The sequence below is a fragment of the Triturus cristatus genome, chromosome 3_2 (assembly GCF_964204655.1).
Source record: "Triturus cristatus chromosome 3_2, aTriCri1.1, whole genome shotgun sequence".
NCBI lineage: Eukaryota > Metazoa > Chordata > Amphibia > Caudata > Salamandridae > Triturus > Triturus cristatus.
The window spans coordinates 678,202,040-678,226,521 of NC_140584.1; the positions used below are offsets into that span (position 1 = coordinate 678,202,040).

Consider the following 24,482-nt stretch of genomic DNA (forward strand, 5'->3'; position numbering starts at 1 on the left):
AGGACTGAGAACTTGGATACTGGTGAGCATGTCCAGAGATGAGGTGTGGTCATGAGCATGGCTACTTTGCTGCACCAATCGTCAAAAGCTAAAAGAGATGCAATGCAAAGGTGTTCTGGTCCACTAGATGGCCAATCAGTGAAATGAGTTTGCTGTGTTTCCGCCTGCAAATGCCTCCTTCAAATCACAACAGCTAACCCAAAAATTGGATGACTCTGAAACATACAAATCCGTATATCAAATAACAAAGGGTTTAAGGGATACATAAAGAATAAGTTTTTATTGTACTAACAACACATCCACTAATTTAGCTGAAAACAAGTGGTCGGTTTGTGAATTCCAAGATTGAAGCAATAACATTATTTTTCCAGTATTTGACATAGAATAAAAGTCACAGAACCAGCAAACGTGGGTCCTGACTGAGTGCAACTGTCATTAACATGTCTTGCTTCAGACTTTGTTGCTACTGGGTCTAGCAAAAAAAGTGACTTACTGCGAGCAACTCTTGCACATTCTCCCACGCCGACACCACAGAGAGGATAGATGGGTATTAGGTCCACAGCACCCATGCATGGGTGGACACCATCATGGGTGTCCATGTCAATCAGCTTGAAGGCCTCGACACAGGCTGCAGTGACAGAGCTACCTAAGACATGTAAATATACGAAATGTATTATTTTTTGAATGGGTACATAATGATGTGCAAACAGGAACACAAGACTGCCAGGTCACTATCACGTCTCCCTACTCTTAAAATAAGGACCAGGCATGGCCTACTGTCTTCACTCTTGCGAAGGCAACAGTAATTCTCCAGTGCTTGGCCCAAGACTTTTAAAGCTCTTTTACCCATTTTAGTATGTCTCATCAGCAGGGAGGCAGTTCCATTAATTAATTACATTATCTGTGACAAACCACTTTCTAATATCCCTCCATCCCCAACAAAGTCATATGTCATGATCGTGAGTCTGTATGATTCAGGCAGTGCATTTGCTTTGACTCTGGCACTACTATATTTTGGAAAGAAATATCTGTTATATTCCACTATGGCCATCTCTTCGCAATCTTATATCTTGTATGACTGATTATCTAAGAAGCTATGATTTAAGCCATGCATCCTTTTCTGCATTAATCTTTGAACTATTGTTAACTATTCATCCTTCAGGAGCTATATCTCTCAGTACTGCACAAAATGGTCCATGTACGGCTGCAATGGTGGGAAATATACTCTATTTCTTTGAGCTGTCCCAATGGACATTGCAAAGGCCTTCTCACGGTCTTTCACGCATTCACTTTTATAACATGTGCTAGGCAAATCTGCAAATCTCTCTCTTCCCCTTTTGTGACCTTTGAGCTCTTCCCGACTTCCATTCCATCCTATGCCGAAGTGTGTGATCGGATGTCTGGTGGATTGACCTAATGTGCTACCTCGGAGACCACTTATCAGCTTTTCTTAAATAACATCTCATTTAACGGACCGCAAAGGACGGATAACACAATCGTATAGGGACTGTCAAGAATGGTACCAGAGTATCCCAGAAACTCACCGTCATTTGCCAAGTAGCCTAGAGTTCTTTCTATCTCTATCCCACCATCTTCTGCCTCTACATGGAGCCATTGAAACTGTACTTGGTAACATCAAAATACACAGATACACTGAAGACATAACTTTGCATGATAGTCTCTATTAAGACGCAAATTCGGTCACTTTCCAAAGTGTTTATTTCTGCTCCAACACCACCGACTCATTTGATCGCCAGCACTGCCTCAATAACCGTTCTCCAGCATTACCATGGAGACCCCAACATTCTAGGCATGAGCTGGCAGGCTTAAAGGCATAGGAGATTACAACACACTCCTCTCTAGATTCAACGACTCCGGCAATGTCTTGACCTCATTCAGACCAACACCTACCTGAAAATCAACTACCCAAAATCGAGTTTTGCCTATTCGCTAACAACAAACTCAATGGCATGAATCCAAATTGCTTAAACCTCTGTCAACTAAGGCCAAATTACTCTGATTCACCCTCAACAACGACCTCTCTCTCGCTAAATGAAAACTTCACCAAGACTGTATTGGACTAGCTCTACTTCTAGAAAAAAAGTGAAACCATCGCTCCCCAAAAAGACTTCAGACCTGCTGTCCATGCCCTCACACTCTCGCATTCCCAGACTCCACACTGGGTCCACTGAAATGCATTCCACAAGCAGCAGTACACCTCATGAAGGGCATTATGAAAATCAACCACATCAGCCCTACCCTCATGAAACTCCAATGGCTTCCCCTGCATGCACTAACAGCAGCATAATCTAAATTGCACCTGTGCTGCGCAGTAGAAGTAAGTCTGTTTCTGGGATCGTATTGAACACTAATGGATACTTGAAGCCATAACAGTACATACCCAAGGCATCAATAGGAGCGGCAATGGTGATCACGGACCTGTTGTAGTCATAATCCGAAAATATGTTCAGCACTGTCGTTTGGGCACGTGCCTGTCCTAGAAAGGGAAAAATACAAATATTTAAAATACATATGAAAAATTGGGTTACTGGTTGAGGGGGATGAAACCCTACTCAAGCTGCAACTATAATCTTTCTAAGGGTGAAGTCACAAACGAACCACAAATTAACCTGTGCTCAGTCCTCTGGTAGCTTGGCACAGAGCAGTCAGACTTAATGTAGAAGCAATTTGTAAAGTATTTATGCAGCACTTCAAACAGTAATAAAGTGAATACACAACACAAGAAGAATCCCACACCAAATATATAAAAAGACTACATTTTAATAAATAAAACAAGACCAAAAAGACAAAAATTCCAATCAGTAAGACAAAAGATATGCAAAATTAAAGATTGAAGTAAAAGGACACAGCATCAACTGTGGCAATCTGGTTGTGCAGGACCGGGATAAAGTCACAAGTTCAGGCCAACCATGATGGAGCATGGGCCTGAGGAAATTAAAATACGGCCCCATCTTTCCTAGTAACACCATTACGCTGTTGCCCTCACTCAGGCACCTTCAAACTTCATAGCGTTTCTCTCTCATTCTATACTGTTGCACATGTTACACAACCTTTCCTGTTTCCCTGAGCTAAGTCCATTCTGAGACCCGGCTCGAAGCAACTAATCCCCGAGATAACCATCTGTTGACCCTTGGAGACCGTTCTCAGCCTCTCCAGTTGTTTTACGAATCACCATCTTCAACACGCAAGCACGTCCTGTCGTAAATTAATTTAACCAAGGAATGGCTATGCCGCCTGACCTATAGGGTCGGGTAGAGAACACGACCTTAGGGAAGGAATTTCTATTACCCTTTATCCTGTATCTTCTACAAAGAATGTTTTCTTGTGGATGATTTGTATTTTTATTGCACATTGAGGGGGTTGTTGCTTTAGGGGATTCAAGCACTACAAAAGACTGTGAGCCACGGATTGAAGTGGCAGTCTCCTGAGAACCTACCACTGATGTACTTCTAGGACAACTGTACATAGCTGGAGCTAATAAATTGAAGTTCCTATGCCAGACAGAGTGTTCCGTGTCTCTGTAATTTGGAAGGCGAACTCAGAAGATTTCAGGTGTACCCTGCGCCGCCAGGCTTAATGAGCCCGGTTCTTCAATTGGTGCCCTCTGTGAGGCCGCTTCAGAGGTCGTGGGTCCAGCCCGAGGATCGTGAGGAGCCCCGCAAGGAAATTCCGGAGGACGCGCACCACGTGATCGACCCCTGCATGTCGTAAGTGGACCGAAGGTTTTTACCGTGTGGCTTCTCCCTTTCAACGGCTGCAAAGACCTGCTGCCCTGACTGTGGCCACGCCTTGGCTCCCTTGGTAATTGGTATCGCGAGACATCAGACGGACCTCTGTTGGCGTACAGAAACATCTGGTTAAGTTAAGTATAGTGGCCACTCCTTTGTCTTTGTTTTGTCTTTGTTCGACTTTTGCAAAAGCCGAAACCGAGGGGTGAGTGCAGTTTTTGTACTATAAAGTGACTAATTAACCCCTTGAAGTTTGTAAAGAAACTATTGGGGTAGCGATGCCTGGTTTCAGTAAGTTTGGAAGATGGTTTTGTTGTAATCGCGATAGGGATTCCCGACTGGAGGACTCTTGTCCAATTCCTCCGGCCGGAACTACCACTTATGAAGTATATTCTAAACATGGTATTGGCCCCATAGCTTTTAATGAGGCATGGGTTCGTTATACTAGGAAAGATGGTGTTTTACGATGGCCACAGAACGGCAGTTTTGAGCTCAATATTTTAGATAATTTGGAGAACACTTTGTTTAAGCGAAAAGCCCGGCCGGCTATGTTTGACTCTTTTCGCCTATGGCGTAAGGAGGCCAAACAGAAAGAAATAAAACAAGCTAAAAGAGATAGGAGGGATATGTCTATTTTACAAGCTGCGCAACAGTTTAAAAATAATGAAACCGATCATGCGATTGAGGTCTCAGATAGGCAACATCGTATGGCGGTAGATAAATGTTATCCAGTGTTGCCAACTTCCCCTACGGAGAAAAATGAGGACCCTAAAAAGGATCCTTTAATGTCCCATCTGTTGAGATTACCCCCGCCCTAGGCGCAGGGAGCTAATGTACCTTTTGGATTACCGCCTGCCCCCGGAGCGAATGCACCTTTATTATTAGCACCTGCCCCGCCTGATCCGCCTGTTGTCCCACCTGTCGCTCCTCAATCGGTTCCTGCACCCCCACCACAGCTTTCTCCGGTATTACCGAGCTCTCCCCTACCTTCGGCTCCCTTCGTAAATGCTACTCCCTCTTCTGCCCCGCCTAATATTCTGTCTCTTGTCCTAATGACGAATTCTCCCTCCGCTCGGAGGCGAATGATCGATACCGTTTCTGGCCTTTTGTCCCCTCTCTTTGGGACATTTCAAATGACCCCTGTTCCTCCTCGTAGACAAACTCGTAGTCAGCTTCCAGGTCCGGAGGAACGGGAAGTGCTAGACCTTCAAGCCCGAAGGTGGATCACGAATGGCCCCCAGTATAGTGTGCAAGATATTATGGTCACCTTTCAGCAGTGGGAGGCGCCAACGCAGAGATATGTTTTTGATACTATGTGTAACATTTTAAGTCAAGAGTGGGAGGATATGGGATTGGGACGAGCCCCTCAGGGCCTGCTCGTTGTACAGGCCGAGTTTGATAAAGGGCTGATTGTGGGCGCAGAGGTTGAGGACGCGGTAGGAACGCTTGTCAATTTTAGAATGATGCTTGCCTGCCGGTCCTTGCCAAAACGCGATTCGTCCGTCAGGCGAAAATTAAAACACTATCCCATGAGAGAGGTTCCCCCAGTGTGGAGAGAGGAGGTTGCAGATCAGGGTGGTAATGCTCTTATACCTGCTCACTTTCAACGTGTGTGGGTACACGTTCCGTGGAAACGATCTGCGGTATTGGCCCTTAAGCAGTCGTTACCGGACCCCCGTAAAAATCCTGCTGGGTACTACAAAGAGTTGTCCCAAACTGTTGATGCATGTATTATGAATTTGGCCGATATAGACATGCTAATGGGTAATGTGGACCCACAACCGTTATGGGCTAGGATTCGGAAGGAGGACCATGTGGGGGAACTGGGGGGTGATTGGGCTGCCATACTCGCCGCGGACAGACTCCAAGTGGGTGGTGCCAAACCTGAGGCTCTAATTACAGAACTCCCAGCTAGGATCATTACCTTACTGAAAACTATGATGCCACCTCTGCGAGTTAATTGGGATAAGTTAGCAGCTTGTAAGCAAAAGCGGATGAAAACGTCTCTGATTTCTTCACTCGTTTCGAGGAGACGTTCATCGATCATAGTGGTCAGGATATGAGCACGGAAAGTGGCCAACGGATGTTTGTAGACAAATTTGTGTCAAATTTGGTTCCGGAAATATCTAATAAATTGAAGAATTCTGAAAGTGCGTGGGCGGTCTCCTCTTCGGCCCAGATATTGGCTACTGCCCAGTACTATGAAAATAGGGATAAAGAGGAAAGAGAGAAACTTGATAAAAAGACCAAAGAGTTGAAAACAAAAGTTCTTTTGCAACAAGCTTATCCTCCTCGCCCTGCCCAACGTGAATATCAGCCATCTCCACAATTCCAGAGACAGTTGCAGAGGTCTGCGCCTTTCGTTCCCCGACCCCCACTGGGCCAAAATCAATGCGCTTACTGTAAAGAAGAAGGCCATTTAAAGTATAATTGCCCGGTTTTGTTACAGCGCACGAGCGGTATTCCCGCGCCACGAGGCCAAGGTGGTTATCAGTCAGCACCAAGAGGTAGAGGACGAGGTACGCCGCCTAATAACCAACGTTCCATGCCCCCTGGAAACTCCACGAATTATTTTGATCAGCAAAATGTTCAGTCTACCAACGATTACAACAGCGATTACTATACTGAGGATGAGAGTCAGAATTCCCAACCTAGCTAGGACAGCCATGGACAAAGTAAGGGAGTAGTATCAGTACCAGTGGACCAAAGTGGGCCTTATGTTGATGTGGAAGCACTAGGTGTTACAGAGCCATTCCTATTAAACACTAGTGCAACAAAGAGCTCTATGATTCACTCTAAACTCCCTGGGGCACCTTTGTCTGGCTGTACAAATGTTTCTGTAGGTTTTTCTGGTGCCCCAGTTCAAAACCCAGTTTCATGCCCTTTGCCCATTTCAATAGGTCCTTACAAATTGGAGGCCCCGCTCCTTTTAACAACTGGTTGTGGTGAAAATGTTTGGGCTTCGATTTATTGAAGAGATTGTATGCGACATTACACTGTTCCCCTTCTGGTGTACGTCTTACCTTAGGTAAGAAATTGACCTCACCGATGTACTTGTCTAAAGATCAGCTTCCGCCTGAATTACAATCTCTTCCAGCCACCTTCTGGGCCACCGGCCCCAATGATGTGGGCCTCCTGCGGATTCCTCCCTACATTGTAACACTGAAGCCTAATACTAAATTTCCCCGCATTACACAATATAAAATTTCCAGTGACGGCGAAAAAGCTCTTTTAACTATAGTTCATGATTTGGTACAAAACGATGTGGTTGAAGAGACTAGGGGAAATGTATGCAATAGCCCTGTCCTGCCTGTTTTTAAACGAACCAACCCTTCTCAGCCACCTGTCTATCGTTTTGTGATTGATCTCAGAGAGGTCAACAAGATTGTGGTACCTCAATTCCCTGTTGTCCCGGATATTAATGCCCTGCTGACAATGATACCAGCCTCAGCTTCCTGGTTTTCCGTCATTGACCTAAAAAATGCTTTCTTCAGCATTCCCATTGCTGAGGAAAGTAGGGATATTTTTGGCTTCTCCTTAGCAGGCCGAAGCTTCCGGTTCAAACGAGCTCCTCAAGGCTATTGCGAGAGCCCCTCCATTTATAGTCAAGCATTGAAATCACAGCTCGATACTTTGTGTTTACCACCAGGGGCCACTCTCATTCAATATGTGGATGACCTGTCGGTTGCAGCAGATTCTGAAGACACTTGTAAAAAGGCTACCATTTCACTGTTACGCCACTTATCTGACCACAACCACAAGGTTTCACCATCAAAATTGCAATATTGCTGCCAAGAGGTTACCTACCTAGGTCATCTCTTGTCAAAGGAGGGACGGCGATTGACCCCAGAACGTATCCAAGCAATTGCCCAAATGCCTATTCCATGTACGCAAAAAGAGGTGCGTGCCTTTTTAGGTATTACCTCTTATTGTAGACAATGGATCCCCAATTTTTCCCTTCTGGCAAAACCCTTGTTGGCACTCACTCTTAAAGATACACCACACCCGCTTCCATGGACTGCGGAATGTCAGAAAAGTTTCACTGATTTACGCACTGCCTTGTGCTCTGCCCCTGCGTTGGGTACTCCTGATTACAGTAAGCCTTTCACACTCTATGTTCATGAGAAAGAAGGTTGCGCGTTATCAGTTTTAATGCAACGATTTGGGGACAAGCAACGCCCCTGTGCCTATTTTTCGGCCACGTTGGATCCAGTGGCCAAGGCATTACCTAGCTGTTTGAGGGCTACAGCAGCAGCGGCAGTTTCCATTCGCCAGTCTGCTGGATTGGTATTAGATAATACCCTTATTGTCATGGTGCTGCATGCAGTAGACACCCTCCTAAATAGAACAAAGACCCAACACCTCACGAGTGCACGCCTTTCGGGGTACGAATTGATGCTCTTGGCTAGCCACATACACATTAAGCGATGTAATACCTTGAACCCGGCAACATTGCTGCCAATTCCAGTAGAAAATGACACTCAGGAGCAACACGACAGCTTCCTCCGCACGGAGGAAGAGACAAAAGGCAGAGTTGATTTAAAGGATACTCCACTCCCGGACACGGATGAGACCTTATGGGTGGACGGTTCTTGTTTTAAGCTTCCCAATGGTGAAACGACCTCAGCCTATGCAGTCACTACCTTATACACTGTTGTAGAAACAGCGCGTATTATACATAACTCAGCCCAGGCAGCTGAATTGATAGCACTGACTAGAGCTTGTGTGTTGGCTGAAGGAAAAAGGGTGAATGTGTATACTGATAGTCAGTATGCGTTTGGAGTGGCCCATAGTTTTGGCCGCCAGTGGAAGGAAAGAGGGTTTCTCACATCCCATGGCACTAAGATACAGCATGGCCAATTGGTAAATGACCTCCCTGAATCACTCACCTTGCCCACTCAGATAGCGATTGTCAAGTGTAGTGCACATAAGAAGATCACGGATGATGTAGGTCAAGGAAATGCTTTCGCAGACCACATAGCGAAAGAGACAGCTAGAGACACTACAAGCCGCATGTATGTTGCGGGCTCTGCTAGATGGGTTGCACAAGGTGGGATGTGTGAGAATACTGTGGACAGTGTGAAAATGATCCAGGCATAGGCCACAGAGAAAGAATTGAGTACGTGGAAAGAAAGTATAGGAAGATTGGATGTGACAGGGTGCTGGACAGACTTGTCAGAACATCAACGCTGGTTGTTACCAGATGCTTATGTACTCCCAGTAGTTACCATGGCACATGGTCCAGCCCATATTAGCGCTAAAGGTATATGCAAGCTTCTGGCTCCGGTATGGAAGAATGTGGGGATCCCTAAATGTGCAGACAATCTGGTTAAGCATTGTATTGTATGCTTGATGCATAACCCAGGGAAGGGAACACCAACACCAGCAGGACACTTTGCTTCCCCAACTTACCCTTTTGAGGTTTTACAAATAGATTACATCCACATGGAACGATGTAACAATCTGAAGTACGTTCTTGTTGTGGTATGTGCCTTCTCCCGATGGGTAGAGGCCTATCCCCTGAAAGATAATACTGCTCTATCTACGGCAAAAGTCCTTTTGAAGGAGTTTCTGCCAAGATTTGAGTTACCGAGAAATATTTGGAGTGACAACGGAAGTGAATTTGTGGGTCAGATCATGCAGAAAGTATGTACAGGCCTTGGCATTAAGCAAAAGTTCCACGCAGCAAACCATCCTCAGTCAGCGGGTTTGGTGGAATGCTATAATGGCACCCTTAAGCTTAAACTGGCGAAAATACAAGCAAGCACGGGTCTTGCCTGGCCTGATGCCTTGCCCTTGGCTCTCTTATCCACCAGAACAACCACCCATTCCCGTATGGGGCTTAGTCCTTATGAAGTTGTCTTTGGACGCCCTGCAAACGTTTGGGGAGTCCCAAGGCCAAAGAAATACTCAGAGATAGAGCATCCATTGTTAATTGACTATTTACATGATCTAACCACTAAGTTACGTGTCCTTCACCAACAGGTACAAGATATTTTGCCCCAGGCTTCAACGGATACTGGTCACACCATACGGCCGGGAGACTGGGTCTGCGTCAAAAACTTCAAGAGGTCAAAGAACTTGGAACCTCGCTGGAGAGAACCTCGTCAGGTGCTACTGACGACGCGTACTGCAGTAAAGGTGGTCGGCAAAAAGAACTGGGTACATGGGGTACATTGCAAGAAAGTGCCCCTACCATTGCCTTATGATCAATGGGTTCATAAACGAATTAGTGACTCTGAAACCGGAAGAGTACCAAGATTTGGACTATTCAGCGATGCGCGCCTAGACTTTGCCGGAACAGGACAAAACGACGACGAGGTCCTCCAGACAGCTATACCACCGGCAGTGAAATTGGACACTACTAAACCACATCTCCTTTTCCAAGAGCAAACAGTACCTGGTTCCCGGAGGTACGATTTGAGGCCCAGACTGAACAAAAATACCTCAAAAGTGCTTCATTGACTTTTGTCTTTATCCCGATTTCCACATGATTGCAGGGCCGTGATCGTAAGTCTCAGAATTGTGACCCAAGATGTGGTTCTAGGCCTGTGGGACTTGTAGGAAAGTATAAAGAACTACAGACAATCACAGCTGAGTGAAGCAACCTCCCGTCACGGGCAATATTTAGAGCTGGAAATGACTGTTAACAAGGGAATGGACAAAATACAAACAATGAGCACGAAACATTGTAAATTATTGCATAATCGTTTTATAGTGGTTTTAATATTATTGATTTTGATATGTATTATATGGTCTTGTATAGGATGGGGACTACACGTAATTTTTACACAGCCTACTCCCAAAGTTACGGTTGAAATGCATACACATGTCACTCTACCACCTCATGTTGAGTCAAGAAGGAGTGAATTCCGCAACAACACATTTGTTTCCATGCTACACCAACATCAATTGGCCACTAATGCGACGAACTGTTGGGTTTGCGGTCTTCTGCCAAGTTCGGTGAATACTGGAATGCCATACATTACCCTTCCTTTTTCATTTAATGGCTCTTGTAGTGCATGGTGGGAATTGAGCGCCAGTTGGGTATTTTCTGGAGATGGGGATACTCGAGAAGTAAGGAGCTTGGGAGTACATCTATACCATTTATGTTGGCGGGACAGAAAAAGGATATATGGGACGGATAGTGAGAAGTCAGAATATGCTGATCGCCAAACCAAATCTACGGATTTGTATTTTCTGCCCTCTAATAGAACCTCTCGAAAAGGACAAACTTTTCTAGTGGTACCTGGACAAGCACCATTCTGTATTAGGAAAGGAGGGTTAGAATATAAAGGTACAAGCAATTGCCAACATATTGTGACATTGAATGGGACAGATTGGCCTCGCATGGTTCCCTCACGTAATACATACTTTGTGTGAGGAAATAAGGCTTACACTTCTCTACCTGGTAATTGGAGAGGCACTTGTTATATCGCTTGGTTGTTGCCCCCTACATATATAGCAGATGCCAAGCATCATTTACAGAAAAGAGGGGTGGCGTCTGACCAGGATACGTCAGGACAAGAAGTCGGGGATGTCTTGAAAGGACTCCTTCCATTCTGGGGCTCAAAAGCCAACAGTAGAGACATAAGACAACTAATTCGAATTGTAGAAGCCACTGTCAATGAAACAGCTGGAACTTTGAGTAACATCACTGCAGAACTCGCTGCTGACCGCCTTGTCACGCTTCAGAACAGGATGGTATTAGATATCATCCTTGCTGACAGTGGGGGCGTATGCAGATTGATCGGATCTAGCTGTTGCATTTTTATTACAGACAACGCCCTACAGTATACCAAGCCATCTCTAAGCTACATAAGATCGCTGAGTCCGTTCACCAGGATGAAGGGAATTGGTCTCTGATGGGATGGTTTGGGGGGACTACTGTCTACATGGAGATGGAAGATTCTTACCTTTGTCGGAGCGACTTTGGCCATTCTCTTCTCATGTTGCCTTTGTCTACAATGTGGTCCAGCTATATGCGGGCTCTGCGCCACCCTGTGTGTTCCAAATCCGATATCACAGAAAGCAGCGACCACAAAGATAATGCTGCAACAACAGCTTGTAGATTTCATGGCTATTGAAGTCGATTCAGATTAACAACAGCCTCTGGTTTCTTTGCCTGAGTAATGGCAAAAGGAGGGTCTGAGGAAATTCAAATACGACCCCATCTTTCCTAGTAACACCATTACGCTGTTGCCCTCACTCAGGCACCTTCAACCTTCATAGCGTTTCTCTCTCATTCTATACTGTTGCACATGTTACACGACCTTTCCTGTTTCCCTGAGCTAAGTCCATTCTGAGACCCAGCTCGAAGCAACTAATCCCCGAGATAACCATCTGTTGACCCTTGGAGACCGTTCTCGGCCTCTCCAGTTGTTTTACGAATCACCATCTTCAACACACAAGCACGTCCTGTCGTAAATTAATTTAACCAAGGAATGGCTATGCCGCCTGACCTATAGGGTCGGGTAGAGAACACGACCTTAGGGAAGGAATTTCTATTACCCATTATCCTGTATCTTGTACAAAGAATGTTTTCTTGTGGATGATTTGTATTTTTATTGCACATTGAGGGGGTTGTTGCTTTAGGGGATTCAAGCGCTACAAAAGACTGTGAGCCAGGGATTGAAGTGGTAGTCTCCTGAGAACCTACCACTGATGTACTTCTAGGACAACTGTACCTAGCTGCAGGTAATAAATTGAAGTTCCTATGCCAGACAGAGTGTTCCGTGTCTCTGTAATTTGGAAGGCGAACTCAGAAGATTTCAGGCGTACCCTGCGCCGCCAGGCTTAATGAGCCCGGTTCTTCAGGCCGTCTACTGGAACCTAGTTAGGGCCACTGAACAAGAGTACCTTAAATCGTGCTTGTTGAGCAATGCGAAGTTCTTGTGTTAAGTTGTGCTGGCTGGCGTAGAGAAAACGTTGACATGGAGCTTGTGATGAAAGATCCTGCCCCAATAATTGTCAGGCAGAGAAGTCAGTGACCGTCAATGGGAGCTTGCAATGGAAAATCCATCGTCATTAATCAGGAAGCCACTGGGGCTTGCAAAGCCTCGCGTAGAGCTGCACTGGCGCTGAGTTCAGGATGCTTCGTGCTGGACTAGTTCTGATGGAGCCGCTGGGGCTTGCGTCGAGGCGTGCTGCGCTGTGTTGAGCTGGGCCAGTTGCCGGTGTCTAGGTGTGTTGTACTGGGTCAGGCTGGCAGAGCCGCCAGGGCGACGTAGGGTCCTATTTCGGAGCCGCAGGGCACTCAGTTGTTTGTCATCATCAAGATCAAGCTTGCAGCTGTTTAGGGTTCTTCAAATACACAGTACTAAACATGTATTTGTTGTTCCTTGTGATGATAATCGTACGAGAACACAGGAGTGTAGAGTTTTGTTTACTTCTTTGAAGCTTTTTGTCATTTGAACTAGTTTGTTTTTGGACTTGAAGATTTGTTCTTATGTGTGCCCATTAAGTTTATTCTTTAACAATATTTGGTGAAGAGGGGTGATCTTCTGATCAGGTTAAACAGAATTCTGTGTTTTCACTATTCCATGGATAGCTTGAAGAGGGCTTAAACAAAGGGATCCACCCGCATGTATAGTAGATCAAGAGACTCCCGTTCATACCATGTGTGTCCCACGGTCGTGGAGAATACACATCAGTTGTTAAAATACCCCTCACACACCAAAAGGGCCCTTGGTGTCATGCTTCATCATAGGGGTCTTCCCGCCCCTCTACGGGACGGGGCGTGCTACGACCAACGTATACGTGGGAGCACTGTTCTTGGTGAGACTACTATGTGTAGTGCAAGGGTGTGCAAGGAAGGGTCAGGAGTGAGTGGAGAGTGATTTTAAAAAAATACCTGGCTCACTGGACTAGGAAAAATTTTTTTATTCTGCCATCTAAGCTGGTATTAGTAAAAAGGTGGGGGTGGAGGGTGTATGCCTCAATGAGCTTGACCTCCTGGTGTCGACATGTTTCGAAGCTTCCCCAAGCTTCTTCGTCAGGACCTAAGAAGATCCCTTCCAACGACGCACTGTGATGTGGTGAAAAATAGTGGGTGAAAAAATCAAATAGGAGGTAAATAGCCTCCAAGAGTTGGTAACGCCCCAATGGGTCTTACATACTCCTTGTAACCTAAATGGAGAGAATGGTATGAAATGAGAGATACACAAGACATTATTGTTATAAGGATAGACGTTCATTCCGTCGTGTTTAAAACAGTGATCTGAAAAGGAAGTGAGCGATGATCGTCTTCTAACGCTATCACGTGATCTGTGATAAAAATATGGTGTGACATACTACATTAAAAACATACAATAACAAAACAACAGAAAACACACACTCTACTTAGAAAGGAAACGAGGTTCCTGTAGGGCGAAAATGTCATTGTGGTTGTTTGCATGCCCAACAAAGCAAAGAGAAAAACATACTTGCTGCAAAGAGAACAGTTTCCTCATGAGCTCATTTACCGAGTGGTTGGAGTGCCAAATAGGCTACCTAAATAGCGGGAGAGAGGAGACTGTAATCCAATCGTCATTTTTTTGAAGGTAAATCTTCCACCTGCCGGCTATGCCGTACTTACGCCTCCTAGGATCAGTGTCCCGCTCAAATAACCACCCCGGTCGGCTCCGTCGATAAATTTAGACTGGAGATATTGTAGTTTAAATACCCCCACCAATCAGGGAATAAGTGCCACTCCGCCCCGTTTGACAGACCAATAGAAGGCAACCTGCTCACAAAGTAAGTGGAAACCCGCAGGCGCTGCTACACGGGACCCGGAACCGGAAGTTAGAAGCGGCCGGGTCACCGTGGTGAGACCGCAAAGGACCCCTAGAGGGAGAGAGGTGTCTATGTCGGATGCCTGATGGAGCGCTGACGAAACCCATTAATGAAGGGTGATAGATGTTCCAAACTGCGTGGAATGGACAGTCAACATCACCTGATTTTGAGGTTTAAATGTAAAAAAACAAATAAATAAACTGGGAAGGGGTATGCATATATCGAGAAAGTATCCCTAGGTGTCCATATAGGTTGCCTGAATAACATCGGGATGAAAAGAATAAAATAAATAAAGGCATGTAACAGGTAGGAGAAATGCCCCCAACCTGCGTACTAGAGACACCCAGCTGGTACATAGCTAAACCAAGAGGTACATATATGCATGAGGTATGCAAAGCCCACATGAATAAGGAGGCTACAGCAGGGGGGCCTCAGCTGTGGTCAGGAGGGGTAATTGACAAGGGCATGAAAAAAAGACAAAGAAATTACACAATGGTCCTAGAGTGGTACTACACTGGTTCAGGACAGATACGGGGGACCGAAAAAAAAGGGAGAAAAAACGTGAAAGGATTATTTTCGTCAGGTGGAGAAACGGTAGCTGAACAGTATTCAGTCAGGTATGATGATAGTTATACTCGGAACTGATTCCATGGTATATCCTCATTTAATCCATGGATGTGTGTTTTGAGACGGAACACCCATCGTTGTTCCTTCTCTAGGAGGCTGTGTTCGTTACTCAATTGTTCTATCACTGTCCACTGTAAATCGTCTATACAATGACTTTTGGAGATATAGTGATTAGACATCTTGGTAGTGCTCCTACCGCATCTGACATTACTGCGATGTTCGCCAATACGTACCTTAATTGGTCTGGATGTCATCCCCACATACTCAAGGCCGCACGGACAAGTGATAAGATATACAACATTTTTACTATTACAATTCGTGAAGCTTCTCTGGTCCCACTCATCGCCATTCCGGAACGTAATGTGTGTACTTTTCCTCGTCAGGTGACAGGTACTGCAGTTCCCACAGGGATGATGCCCTTGTACTGGGGGTAGTAGACCAACAGGTCTTGGTCGAGATATGTTCTTTGGTCTTGTGTGAACAAGCATGTCTCTTAGGTTGCGTCCCCGCTTGTGAGCGAACATAGGTTTCGTTATGTTCAAGCCGCAGGAATTGAGTAGACGCCAGTGTTTATTCACTATCTTAGTGATCTGGTTAGAATGTGTATTGTAAGTTGTTACACATATCGGTCTCTCATCGATCTGGTTTTCCACTTTGTCTTCCAAAAGAGCCTCTCTGTTATTATTCCTTGCTCTTTTCAAGGCTTTGTCAACGATTTTCTCAGGATAATTGCGTTTTATCAGTTTGGTACGCAGTTCAGATGCTTGTTGTTTGAAGTCACTAAGTTCAGTACAGTTTCTTCGGAGACGGAGGAACTGACCGTACGGTAAGTTTTCCCTCAGGTGACGGGGGTGGAAACTGTCAAACAAAAGTAAACAGTTCTTAGCTGTTGCCTTAAAGTGTGTGGTGGTTTTGAGTTTCCCCTGTTCAGGGTAGATATTCAGGTCCAAAAACACCAGGTTTTCCGCCGATACACTATGTGTAAATTTCAGAAATGCATTCTGTTGATTCAGCCATAGCATGAATGCCTCTGTTGATTCGACGTCACCTTCCCATACGACCAAGACATCGTCAATATACCTTTTCCATACTTTGATGTGAGCGAGGTATGGGTTCATCGTGTGTAGGATCCTGTTAGTTTCCAGATGGTGTACATACAGCCCTGCTAGACTTGGAGCAAAGGTACTCCCCATGCTGGTACCGTGGCGTTGTTCATATATATCTTCAGCATACATAAAGAAATTACGGGTGAGAGCCAGTGAAACACATTCCATCACCAGACTACGAGGTGTCTGGTACTCCCAGGGAGTAGAGAATAAAACCTCCTCAATGATTAGCAGTGTTTCGTCGTGTGGGAGACTGGTATATAGGCTCTCCACGTCTAATCCCATAAGCAGATTTTTGGTGGGGTCAAAGTCGATGTCCTGCAGAATTTGCAGGACGTTCTTGGTATCACGCAGGTAGGTGCTGGTACTTTGAACCAATGGTCGAAGGAACGCATCCGCGAACCTTGATAGAGGTTCCAAAATGGAATTCACACCAGAGACGATGGGTCTACCAGGTGGTGAGACCAAGTTCTTATGGATTTTAGGTATGGTGTAGAAGTAGGGGATCCTGGGATTGGTATTAACCAGAAATTCAGCCTCCTTCTTGGAGATCCAGTCGTTTGCTAAGGCCTCCTCTACCATTGTGACAATCCTGACCCTGATTGACTCAGTAGGATCTACCTGAAGGATTCCATAGTTTCTACGGTCATCCAGCAGTTTTCTACATTCAATGTCATAGTTGACAGTGGTTTGTAAAACAATGGCTCCCCCTTTATCTGCAGGTTTGATGGTAATGTCCTGGTTTGTTGATAATTCATGTATAGCCACCTTTTCCTCCCTTGATGTATTGTGAAAGGTGTTACCAAATCCTGTCGTGATGTCTTGGATTTCACCCATCACCGCTTTCTCGAATGCAAGCATCTCCACCGGTAGGGTGGAATTAGGGGGAACAAAAGTAGATTTATTACGGAGGCCAGTATCTTGTCTTACCACCTCAGTGGTGGATGGGTTGTTTTCAAAGAAAACCTTCAATTTCAATTTACGTATGAATTCGGTGATCTCAGTGAGGATCTTAAATTTGTCCAACCGATTGGTGGGTACAAAACCCAGTCCTCTCTCAAGGACCCTCTTTTGTGTTGGTGTAAGGACTACATCGGTGAGATTGACCACCAGGTTCACTTCCGGCTCGTTGATGGTTGGGGAGGTATGTTGTTGGTCATACTCCTGGTTGACATTCGAGGGGTCTCGGTCTCTGGTGCAGACCAATGGACGTTGTATCCTCCTCTGTTGCGGGCCCTCCGTGGGCCTTGGCGTGCCCCTAAAAAAGGTTGTGGGTTGTAGTTGTATTCATACTCTTGAGGAGGAGGTATCCATTGTGGAAATGGTCCCATCATAGGTGGACCATAAGCGTATGGGGGATACATCGGGGGGCCTTGATAGCCATCCCATCTCCCTCCCCTCTGATACGGAGGGCGCTGGTTGTAATTGCCTCTCCCTCTATAGAAACGTTTGCCACTGCCCCTGCTGGAGTTTGAGTTATCTGAACCGGTGTCAGAGGAGTCACCATCCTCACTCTGATCCTGGTTCTTAGGAACATAGTCTTCTCGTGTATAGGGGTACACTCGTTCATGACTGAACCGTGAAGTGTCCTTCTTGAGTTTGTTATATTTGCTTTGTTTTAAAGTCATTTCGAACTCTGTCATCTCTTGATTGAGTTCCTCTAAACGTTTCTTGAGTACACTGGGGGATATGTAGGCCTTCAAACGGACTTCTAGATTGACGATCTCGACTTTGAGTTCTTGTGTAAGTCTGGTGGCTGTTTTTATAATTAGGACTAACCAGTCCCGAGTGCAATGCCACGAGATTAGTGACCAATCACGTTTGAAAGTCTTATCCTGTTGAAAAATAAAGGGCTCATTGCGGACAATCAAACCTTGGGGGGCTGCATTCGCCCGTAGGTATTCCGTCATTAATAGACCATGCAGAGCAGTTCTAATCTGGTTTCTCCTTAAGTTAGCTAGCTCATCCCAATCGGCATGATTGGGACCTGGATCGGTATTGCTTAATCCTTCAAAGGGGTTGATAGCTGCCAGGATCCTTTCCACTTCGTCGTCAGCGAAGGTTAAACCCATGTTATCCGCCATCTTAGTAAACTGGAGATGTAAGTGTAGTAATACTAGATAGAGTGGGTGTGTCAGCTTGGAAATGTCATGTGACAGATGTTAGTAATATAGTAGTCTACAAAAAAAGTATGTGTAACAGAGGTAAATAGCCTCTGATCTCAGATGAAAGGGGGATATAATGCTATCATTTACAGCACTGATATCACAACACCCAGAATTTGGGCGAAAACAAAAAACTCCCACAGCTGTACGCTGTCTATCATGGAAAGAAAAACAAAGGGGGGAGTAGAGAGGTTCCACTCAACGAGTGGTGGAGGTGGATACTTCCTCCCAATGAAGCGTACTTAAACAAAGGGATCCACCCGCATGTATAGTAGATCAAGAGACTCCCGTTCATACCATGTGTGTCCCACGGTCGTGGAGAATACACATCAGTTGTTAAAATACCCCTCACACACCAAAAGGGCCCTTGGTGTCATGCTTCATCATAGGGGTCTTCCCGCCCCTCTACGGGACGGGGCGTGCTACGACCAACGTATACGTGGGAGCACTGTTCTTGGTGAGACTACTATGTGTAGTGCAAGGGTGTGCAAGGAAGGGTCAGGAGTGAGTGGAGAGTGATTTTAAAAAAATACCTGGCTCACTGGACTAGGAAAAATTTTTTTATTCTGCCATCTAAGCTGGTATTAGTAAAAAGGTGGGGGTGGAGGGTGTATGCCTCAATGAGCTTGACCTCCTGGTGTCGACATGTTTCGAAGCTTCCCCAAGCTTCTTCGTCAGGACCTAAGAAGATCCCTTCCAACGACGCACTGTGATGTGGTGAAAAATAGTGGGTGAAAAAATCAAATAGGAGGTAAATAGCCTCCAAGAGTTGGTAACGCCCCAATGGGTCTTACATACTCCTTGTAACCTAAATGGAGAGAATGGTATGAAATGAGAGATACACAAGACATTATTGTTATAAGGATAGACGTTCATTCCGTCGTGTTTAAAACAGTGATCTGAAAAGGAAGTGAGCGATGATCGTCTTCTAACGCTATCACGTGATCTGTGATAAAAATATGGTGTGACATACTACATTAAAAACATACAATAACAAAACAACAGAAAACACACACTCTACTTAGAAAGGAAACGAGGTTCCTGTAGGGCGAAAATGTCATTGTGGTTGTTTGCATGCCCAACAAAGCAAAGAGAAAAACATACTTGCTGCAAAGAGAACAGTTTCCTCATGAGCTCATTTACCGAGTGGTTGGAGTGCCAAATAGGCTACCTAAATAGCGGGAGAGAGGAGACTGTAATCCAATCGTCATTTTTTTGAAGGTAAATCTTCCACCTGCCGGCTATGCCGTACTTACGCCTCCTAGGATCAGTGTCCCGCTCAAATAACCACCCCGGTCGGCTCCGTCGATAAATTTAGACTGGAGATATTGTAGTTTAAATACCCCCACCAATCAGGGAATAAGTGCCACTCCGCCCCGTTTGACAGACCAATAGAAGGCAACCTGCTCACAAAGTAAGTGGAAACCCGCAGGCGCTGCTACACGGGACCCGGAACCGGAAGTTAGAAGCGGCCGGGTCACCGTGGTGAGACCGCAAAGGACCCCTAGAGGGAGAGAGGTGTCTATGTCGGATGCCTGATGGAGCGCTGACGAAACCCATTAATGAAGGGTGATAGATGTTCCAAACTGCGTGGAATGGACAGTCAACATCACCTGATTTTGAGGTTTAAATGTAAAAAAACAAATAAATAAACTGGGAAGGGGTATGCATATATCGAGAAAGTATCCCTAGGTGTCCATATAGGTTGCCTGAATAACATCGGGATGAAAAGAATAAAATAAATAAAGGCATGTAACAGGTAGGAGAAATGCCCCCAACCTGCGTACTAGAGACACCCAGCTGGTACATAGCTAAACCAAGAGGTACATATATGCATGAGGTATGCAAAGCCCACATGAATAAGGAGGCTACAGCAGGGGGGCCTCAGCTGTGGTCAGGAGGGGTAATTGACAAGGGCATGAAAAAAAGACAAAGAAATTACACAATGGTCCTAGAGTGGTACTACACTGGTTCAGGACAGATACGGGGGACCGAAAAAAAAGGGAGAAAAAACGTGAAAGGATTATTTTCGTCAGGTGGAGAAACGGTAGCTGAACAGTATTCAGTCAGGTATGATGATAGTTATACTCGGAACTGATTCCATGGTATATCCTCATTTAATCCATGGATGTGTGTTTTGAGACGGAACACCCATCGTTGTTCCTTCTCTAGGAGGCTGTGTTCGTTACTCAATTGTTCTATCACTGTCCACTGTAAATCGTCTATACAATGACTTTTGGAGATATAGTGATTAGACATCTTGGTAGTGCTCCTACCGCATCTGACATTACTGCGATGTTCGCCAATACGTACCTTAATTGGTCTGGATGTCATCCCCACATACTCAAGGCCGCACGGACAAGTGATAAGATATACAACATTTTTACTATTACAATTCGTGAAGCTTCTCTGGTCCCACTCATCGCCATTCCGGAACGTAATGTGTGTACTTTTCCTCGTCAGGTGACAGGTACTGCAGTTCCCACAGGGATGATGCCCTTGTACTGGGGGTAGTAGACCAACAGGTCTTGGTCGAGATATGTTCTTTGGTCTTGTGTGAACAAGCATGTCTCTTAGGTTGCGTCCCCGCTTGTGAGCGAACATAGGTTTCGTTATGTTCAAGCCGCAGGAATTGAGTAGACGCCAGTGTTTATTCACTATCTTAGTGATCTGGTTAGAATGTGTATTGTAAGTTGTTACACATATCGGTCTCTCATCGATCTGGTTTTCCACTTTGTCTTCCAAAAGAGCCTCTCTGTTATTATTCCTTGCTCTTTTCAAGGCTTTGTCAACGATTTTCTCAGGATAATTGCGTTTTATCAGTTTGGTACGCAGTTCAGATGCTTGTTGTTTGAAGTCACTAAGTTCAGTACAGTTTCTTCGGAGACGGAGGAACTGACCGTACGGTAAGTTTTCCCTCAGGTGACGGGGGTGGAAACTGTCAAACAAAAGTAAACAGTTCTTAGCTGTTGCCTTAAAGTGTGTGGTGGTTTTGAGTTTCCCCTGTTCAGGGTAGATATTCAGGTCCAAAAACACCAGGTTTTCCGCCGATACACTATGTGTAAATTTCAGAAATGCATTCTGTTGATTCAGCCATAGCATGAATGCCTCTGTTGATTCGACGTCACCTTCCCATACGACCAAGACATCGTCAATATACCTTTTCCATACTTTGATGTGAGCGAGGTATGGGTTCATCGTGTGTAGGATCCTGTTAGTTTCCAGATGGTGTACATACAGCCCTGCTAGACTTGGAGCAAAGGTACTCCCCATGCTGGTACCGTGGCGTTGTTCATATATATCTTCAGCATACATAAAGAAATTACGGGTGAGAGCCAGTGAAACACATTCCATCACCAGACTACGAGGTGTCTGGTACTCCCAGGGAGTAGAGAATAAAACCTCCTCAATGATTAGCAGTGTTTCGTCGTGTGGGAGACTGGTATATAGGCTCTCCACGTCTAATCCCATAAGCAGATTTTTGGTGGGGTCAAAGTCGATGTCCTGCAGAATTTGCAGGACGTTCTTGGTATCACGCAGGTAGGTGCTGGTACTTTGAACCAATGGTCGAAGGAACGCATCCGCGAACCTTGATAGAGGTTCCAAAATGGAATTCACACCAGAGACGATGGGTCTACCAGGTGGTGAGACCAAGTTCTTATGGATTTTAGGTATGGTGTAGAAGTAGGGGATCCTGGGATTGGTATTAACCAGAAATTCAGCCTCCTTCTTGGAGATCCAGTCGTTTGCTAAGGCCTCCTCTACCATTGTGACAATCCTGACCCTGATTGACTCAGTAGGATCTACCTGAAGGATTCCATAGTTTCTACGGTCATCCAGCAGTTTTCTACATTCAATGTCATAGTTGACAGTGGTTTGTAAAACAATGGCTCCCCCTTTATCTGCAGGTTTGATGGTAATGTCCTGGTTTGTTGATAATTCATGTATAGCCACCTTTTCCTCCCTTGATGTATTGTGAAAGGTGTTACCAAATCCTGTCGTGATGTCTTGGATTTCACCCATCACCGCTTTCTCGAATGCAAGCATCTCCACCGGTAGGGTGGAATTAGGGGGAACAAAAGTAGATTTATTACGGAGGCCAGTATCTTGTCTTACCACCTCAGTGGTGGATGGGTTGTTTTCAAAGAAAACCTTCAATTTCAATTTACGTATGAATTCGGTGATCTCAGTGAGGATCTTAAATTTGTCCAACCGATTGGTGGGTACAAAACCCAGTCCTCTCTCAAGGACCCTCTTTTGTGTTGGTGTAAGGACTACATCGGTGAGATCCTCACTGAGATCACCGAATTCATACGTAAATTGAAATTGAAGGTTTTCTTTGAAAACAACCCATCCACCACTGAGGTGGTAAGACAAGATACTGGCCTCCGTAATAAATCTACTTTTGTTCCCCCTAATTCCACCCTACCGGTGGAGATGCTTGCATTCGAGAAAGCGGTGATGGGTGAAATCCAAGACATCACGACAGGATTTGGTAACACCTTTCACAATACATCAAGGGAGGAAAAGGTGGCTATACATGAATTATCAACAAACCAGGACATTACCATCAAACCTGCAGATAAAGGGGGAGCCATTGTTTTACAAACCACTGTCAACTATGACATTGAATGTAGAAAACTGCTGGATGACCGTAGAAACTATGGAATCCTTCAGGTAGATCCTACTGAGTCAATCAGGGTCAGGATTGTCACAATGGTAGAGGAGGCCTTAGCAAACGACTGGATCTCCAAGAAGGAGGCTGAATTTCTGGTTAATACCAATCCCAGGATCCCCTACTTCTACACCATACCTAAAATCCATAAGAACTTGGTCTCACCACCTGGTAGACCCATCGTCTCTGGTGTGAATTCCATTTTGGAACCTCTATCAAGGTTCGCGGATGCGTTCCTTCGACCATTGGTTCAAAGTACCAGCACCTACCTGCGTGATACCAAGAACGTCCTGCAAATTCTGCAGGACATCGACTTTGACCCCACCAAAAATCTGCTTATGGGATTAGACGTGGAGAGCCTATATACCAGTCTCCCACACGACGAAACACTGCTAATCATTGAGGAGGTTTTATTCTCTACTCCCTGGGAGTACCAGACACCTCGTAGTCTGGTGATGGAATGTGTTTCACTGGCTCTCACCCGTAATTTCTTTATGTATGCTGAAGATATATATGAACAACGCCACGGTACCAGCATGGGGAGTACCTTTGCTCCAAGTCTAGCAGGGCTGTATGTACACCATCTGGAAACTAACAGGATCCTACACACGATGAACCCATACCTCGCTCACATCAAAGTATGGAAAAGGTATATTGACGATGTCTTGGTCGTATGGGAAGGTGACGTCGAATCAACAGAGGCATTCATGCTATGGCTGAATCAACAGAATGCATTTCTGAAATTTACACATAGTGTATCGGCGGAAAACCTGGTGTTTTTGGACCTGAATATCTACCCTGAACAGGGGAAACTCAAAACCACCACACACTTTAAGGCAACAGCTAAGAACTGTTTACTTTTGTTTGACAGTTTCCACCCCCGTCACCTGAGGGAAAACTTACCGTACGGTCAGTTCCTCCGTCTCCGAAGAAACTGTACTGAACTTAGTGACTTCAAACAACAAGCATCTGAACTGCGTACCAAACTGATAAAACGCAATTATCCTGAGAAAATCGTTGACAAAGCCTTGAAAAGAGCAAGGAATAATAACAGAGAGGCTCTTTTGGAAGACAAAGTGGAAAACCAGATCGATGAGAGACCGATATGTGTAACAACTTACAATACACATTCTAACCAGATCACTAAGATAGTGAATAAACACTGGCGTCTACTCAATTCCTGCGGCTTGAACATAACGAAACCTATGTTCGCTCACAAGCGGGGACGCAACCTAAGAGACATGCTTGTTCACACAAGACCAAAGAACATATCTCGACCAAGACCTGTTGGTCTACTACCCCCAGTACAAGGGCATCATCCCTGTGGGAACTGCAGTACCTGTCACCTGACGAGGAAAAGTACACACATTACGTTCCGGAATGGCGA

General features: G+C 45.2%; 1 protein-coding gene and 1 long non-coding RNA gene across 8 annotated transcripts in view; one reads left to right on the forward strand and one right to left on the reverse strand.

The window, feature by feature from the left end:
* Positions 1-24,482, reverse strand: part of FTCDNL1 (formiminotransferase cyclodeaminase N-terminal like) — a 277,966-nt gene that overhangs the window by 168,564 nt on the left and 84,920 nt on the right. For all 7 annotated transcript variants that reach the window (XM_085648680.1, XM_085648682.1, XM_085648681.1 and 4 more), the window contains 2 exons: positions 2,402-2,497; positions 494-646 (listed from right to left, as the gene is read on the reverse strand). In XM_085648680.1, the coding sequence (XP_085504806.1) occupies positions 494-646; positions 2,402-2,497 (249 nt within the window). The remainder of the gene's footprint in view (positions 1-493; positions 647-2,401; positions 2,498-24,482) is intronic.
* Positions 1-24,482, forward strand: part of LOC146857941 (uncharacterized) — a 145,419-nt gene that overhangs the window by 62,478 nt on the left and 58,459 nt on the right. The window lies entirely within an intron of this gene.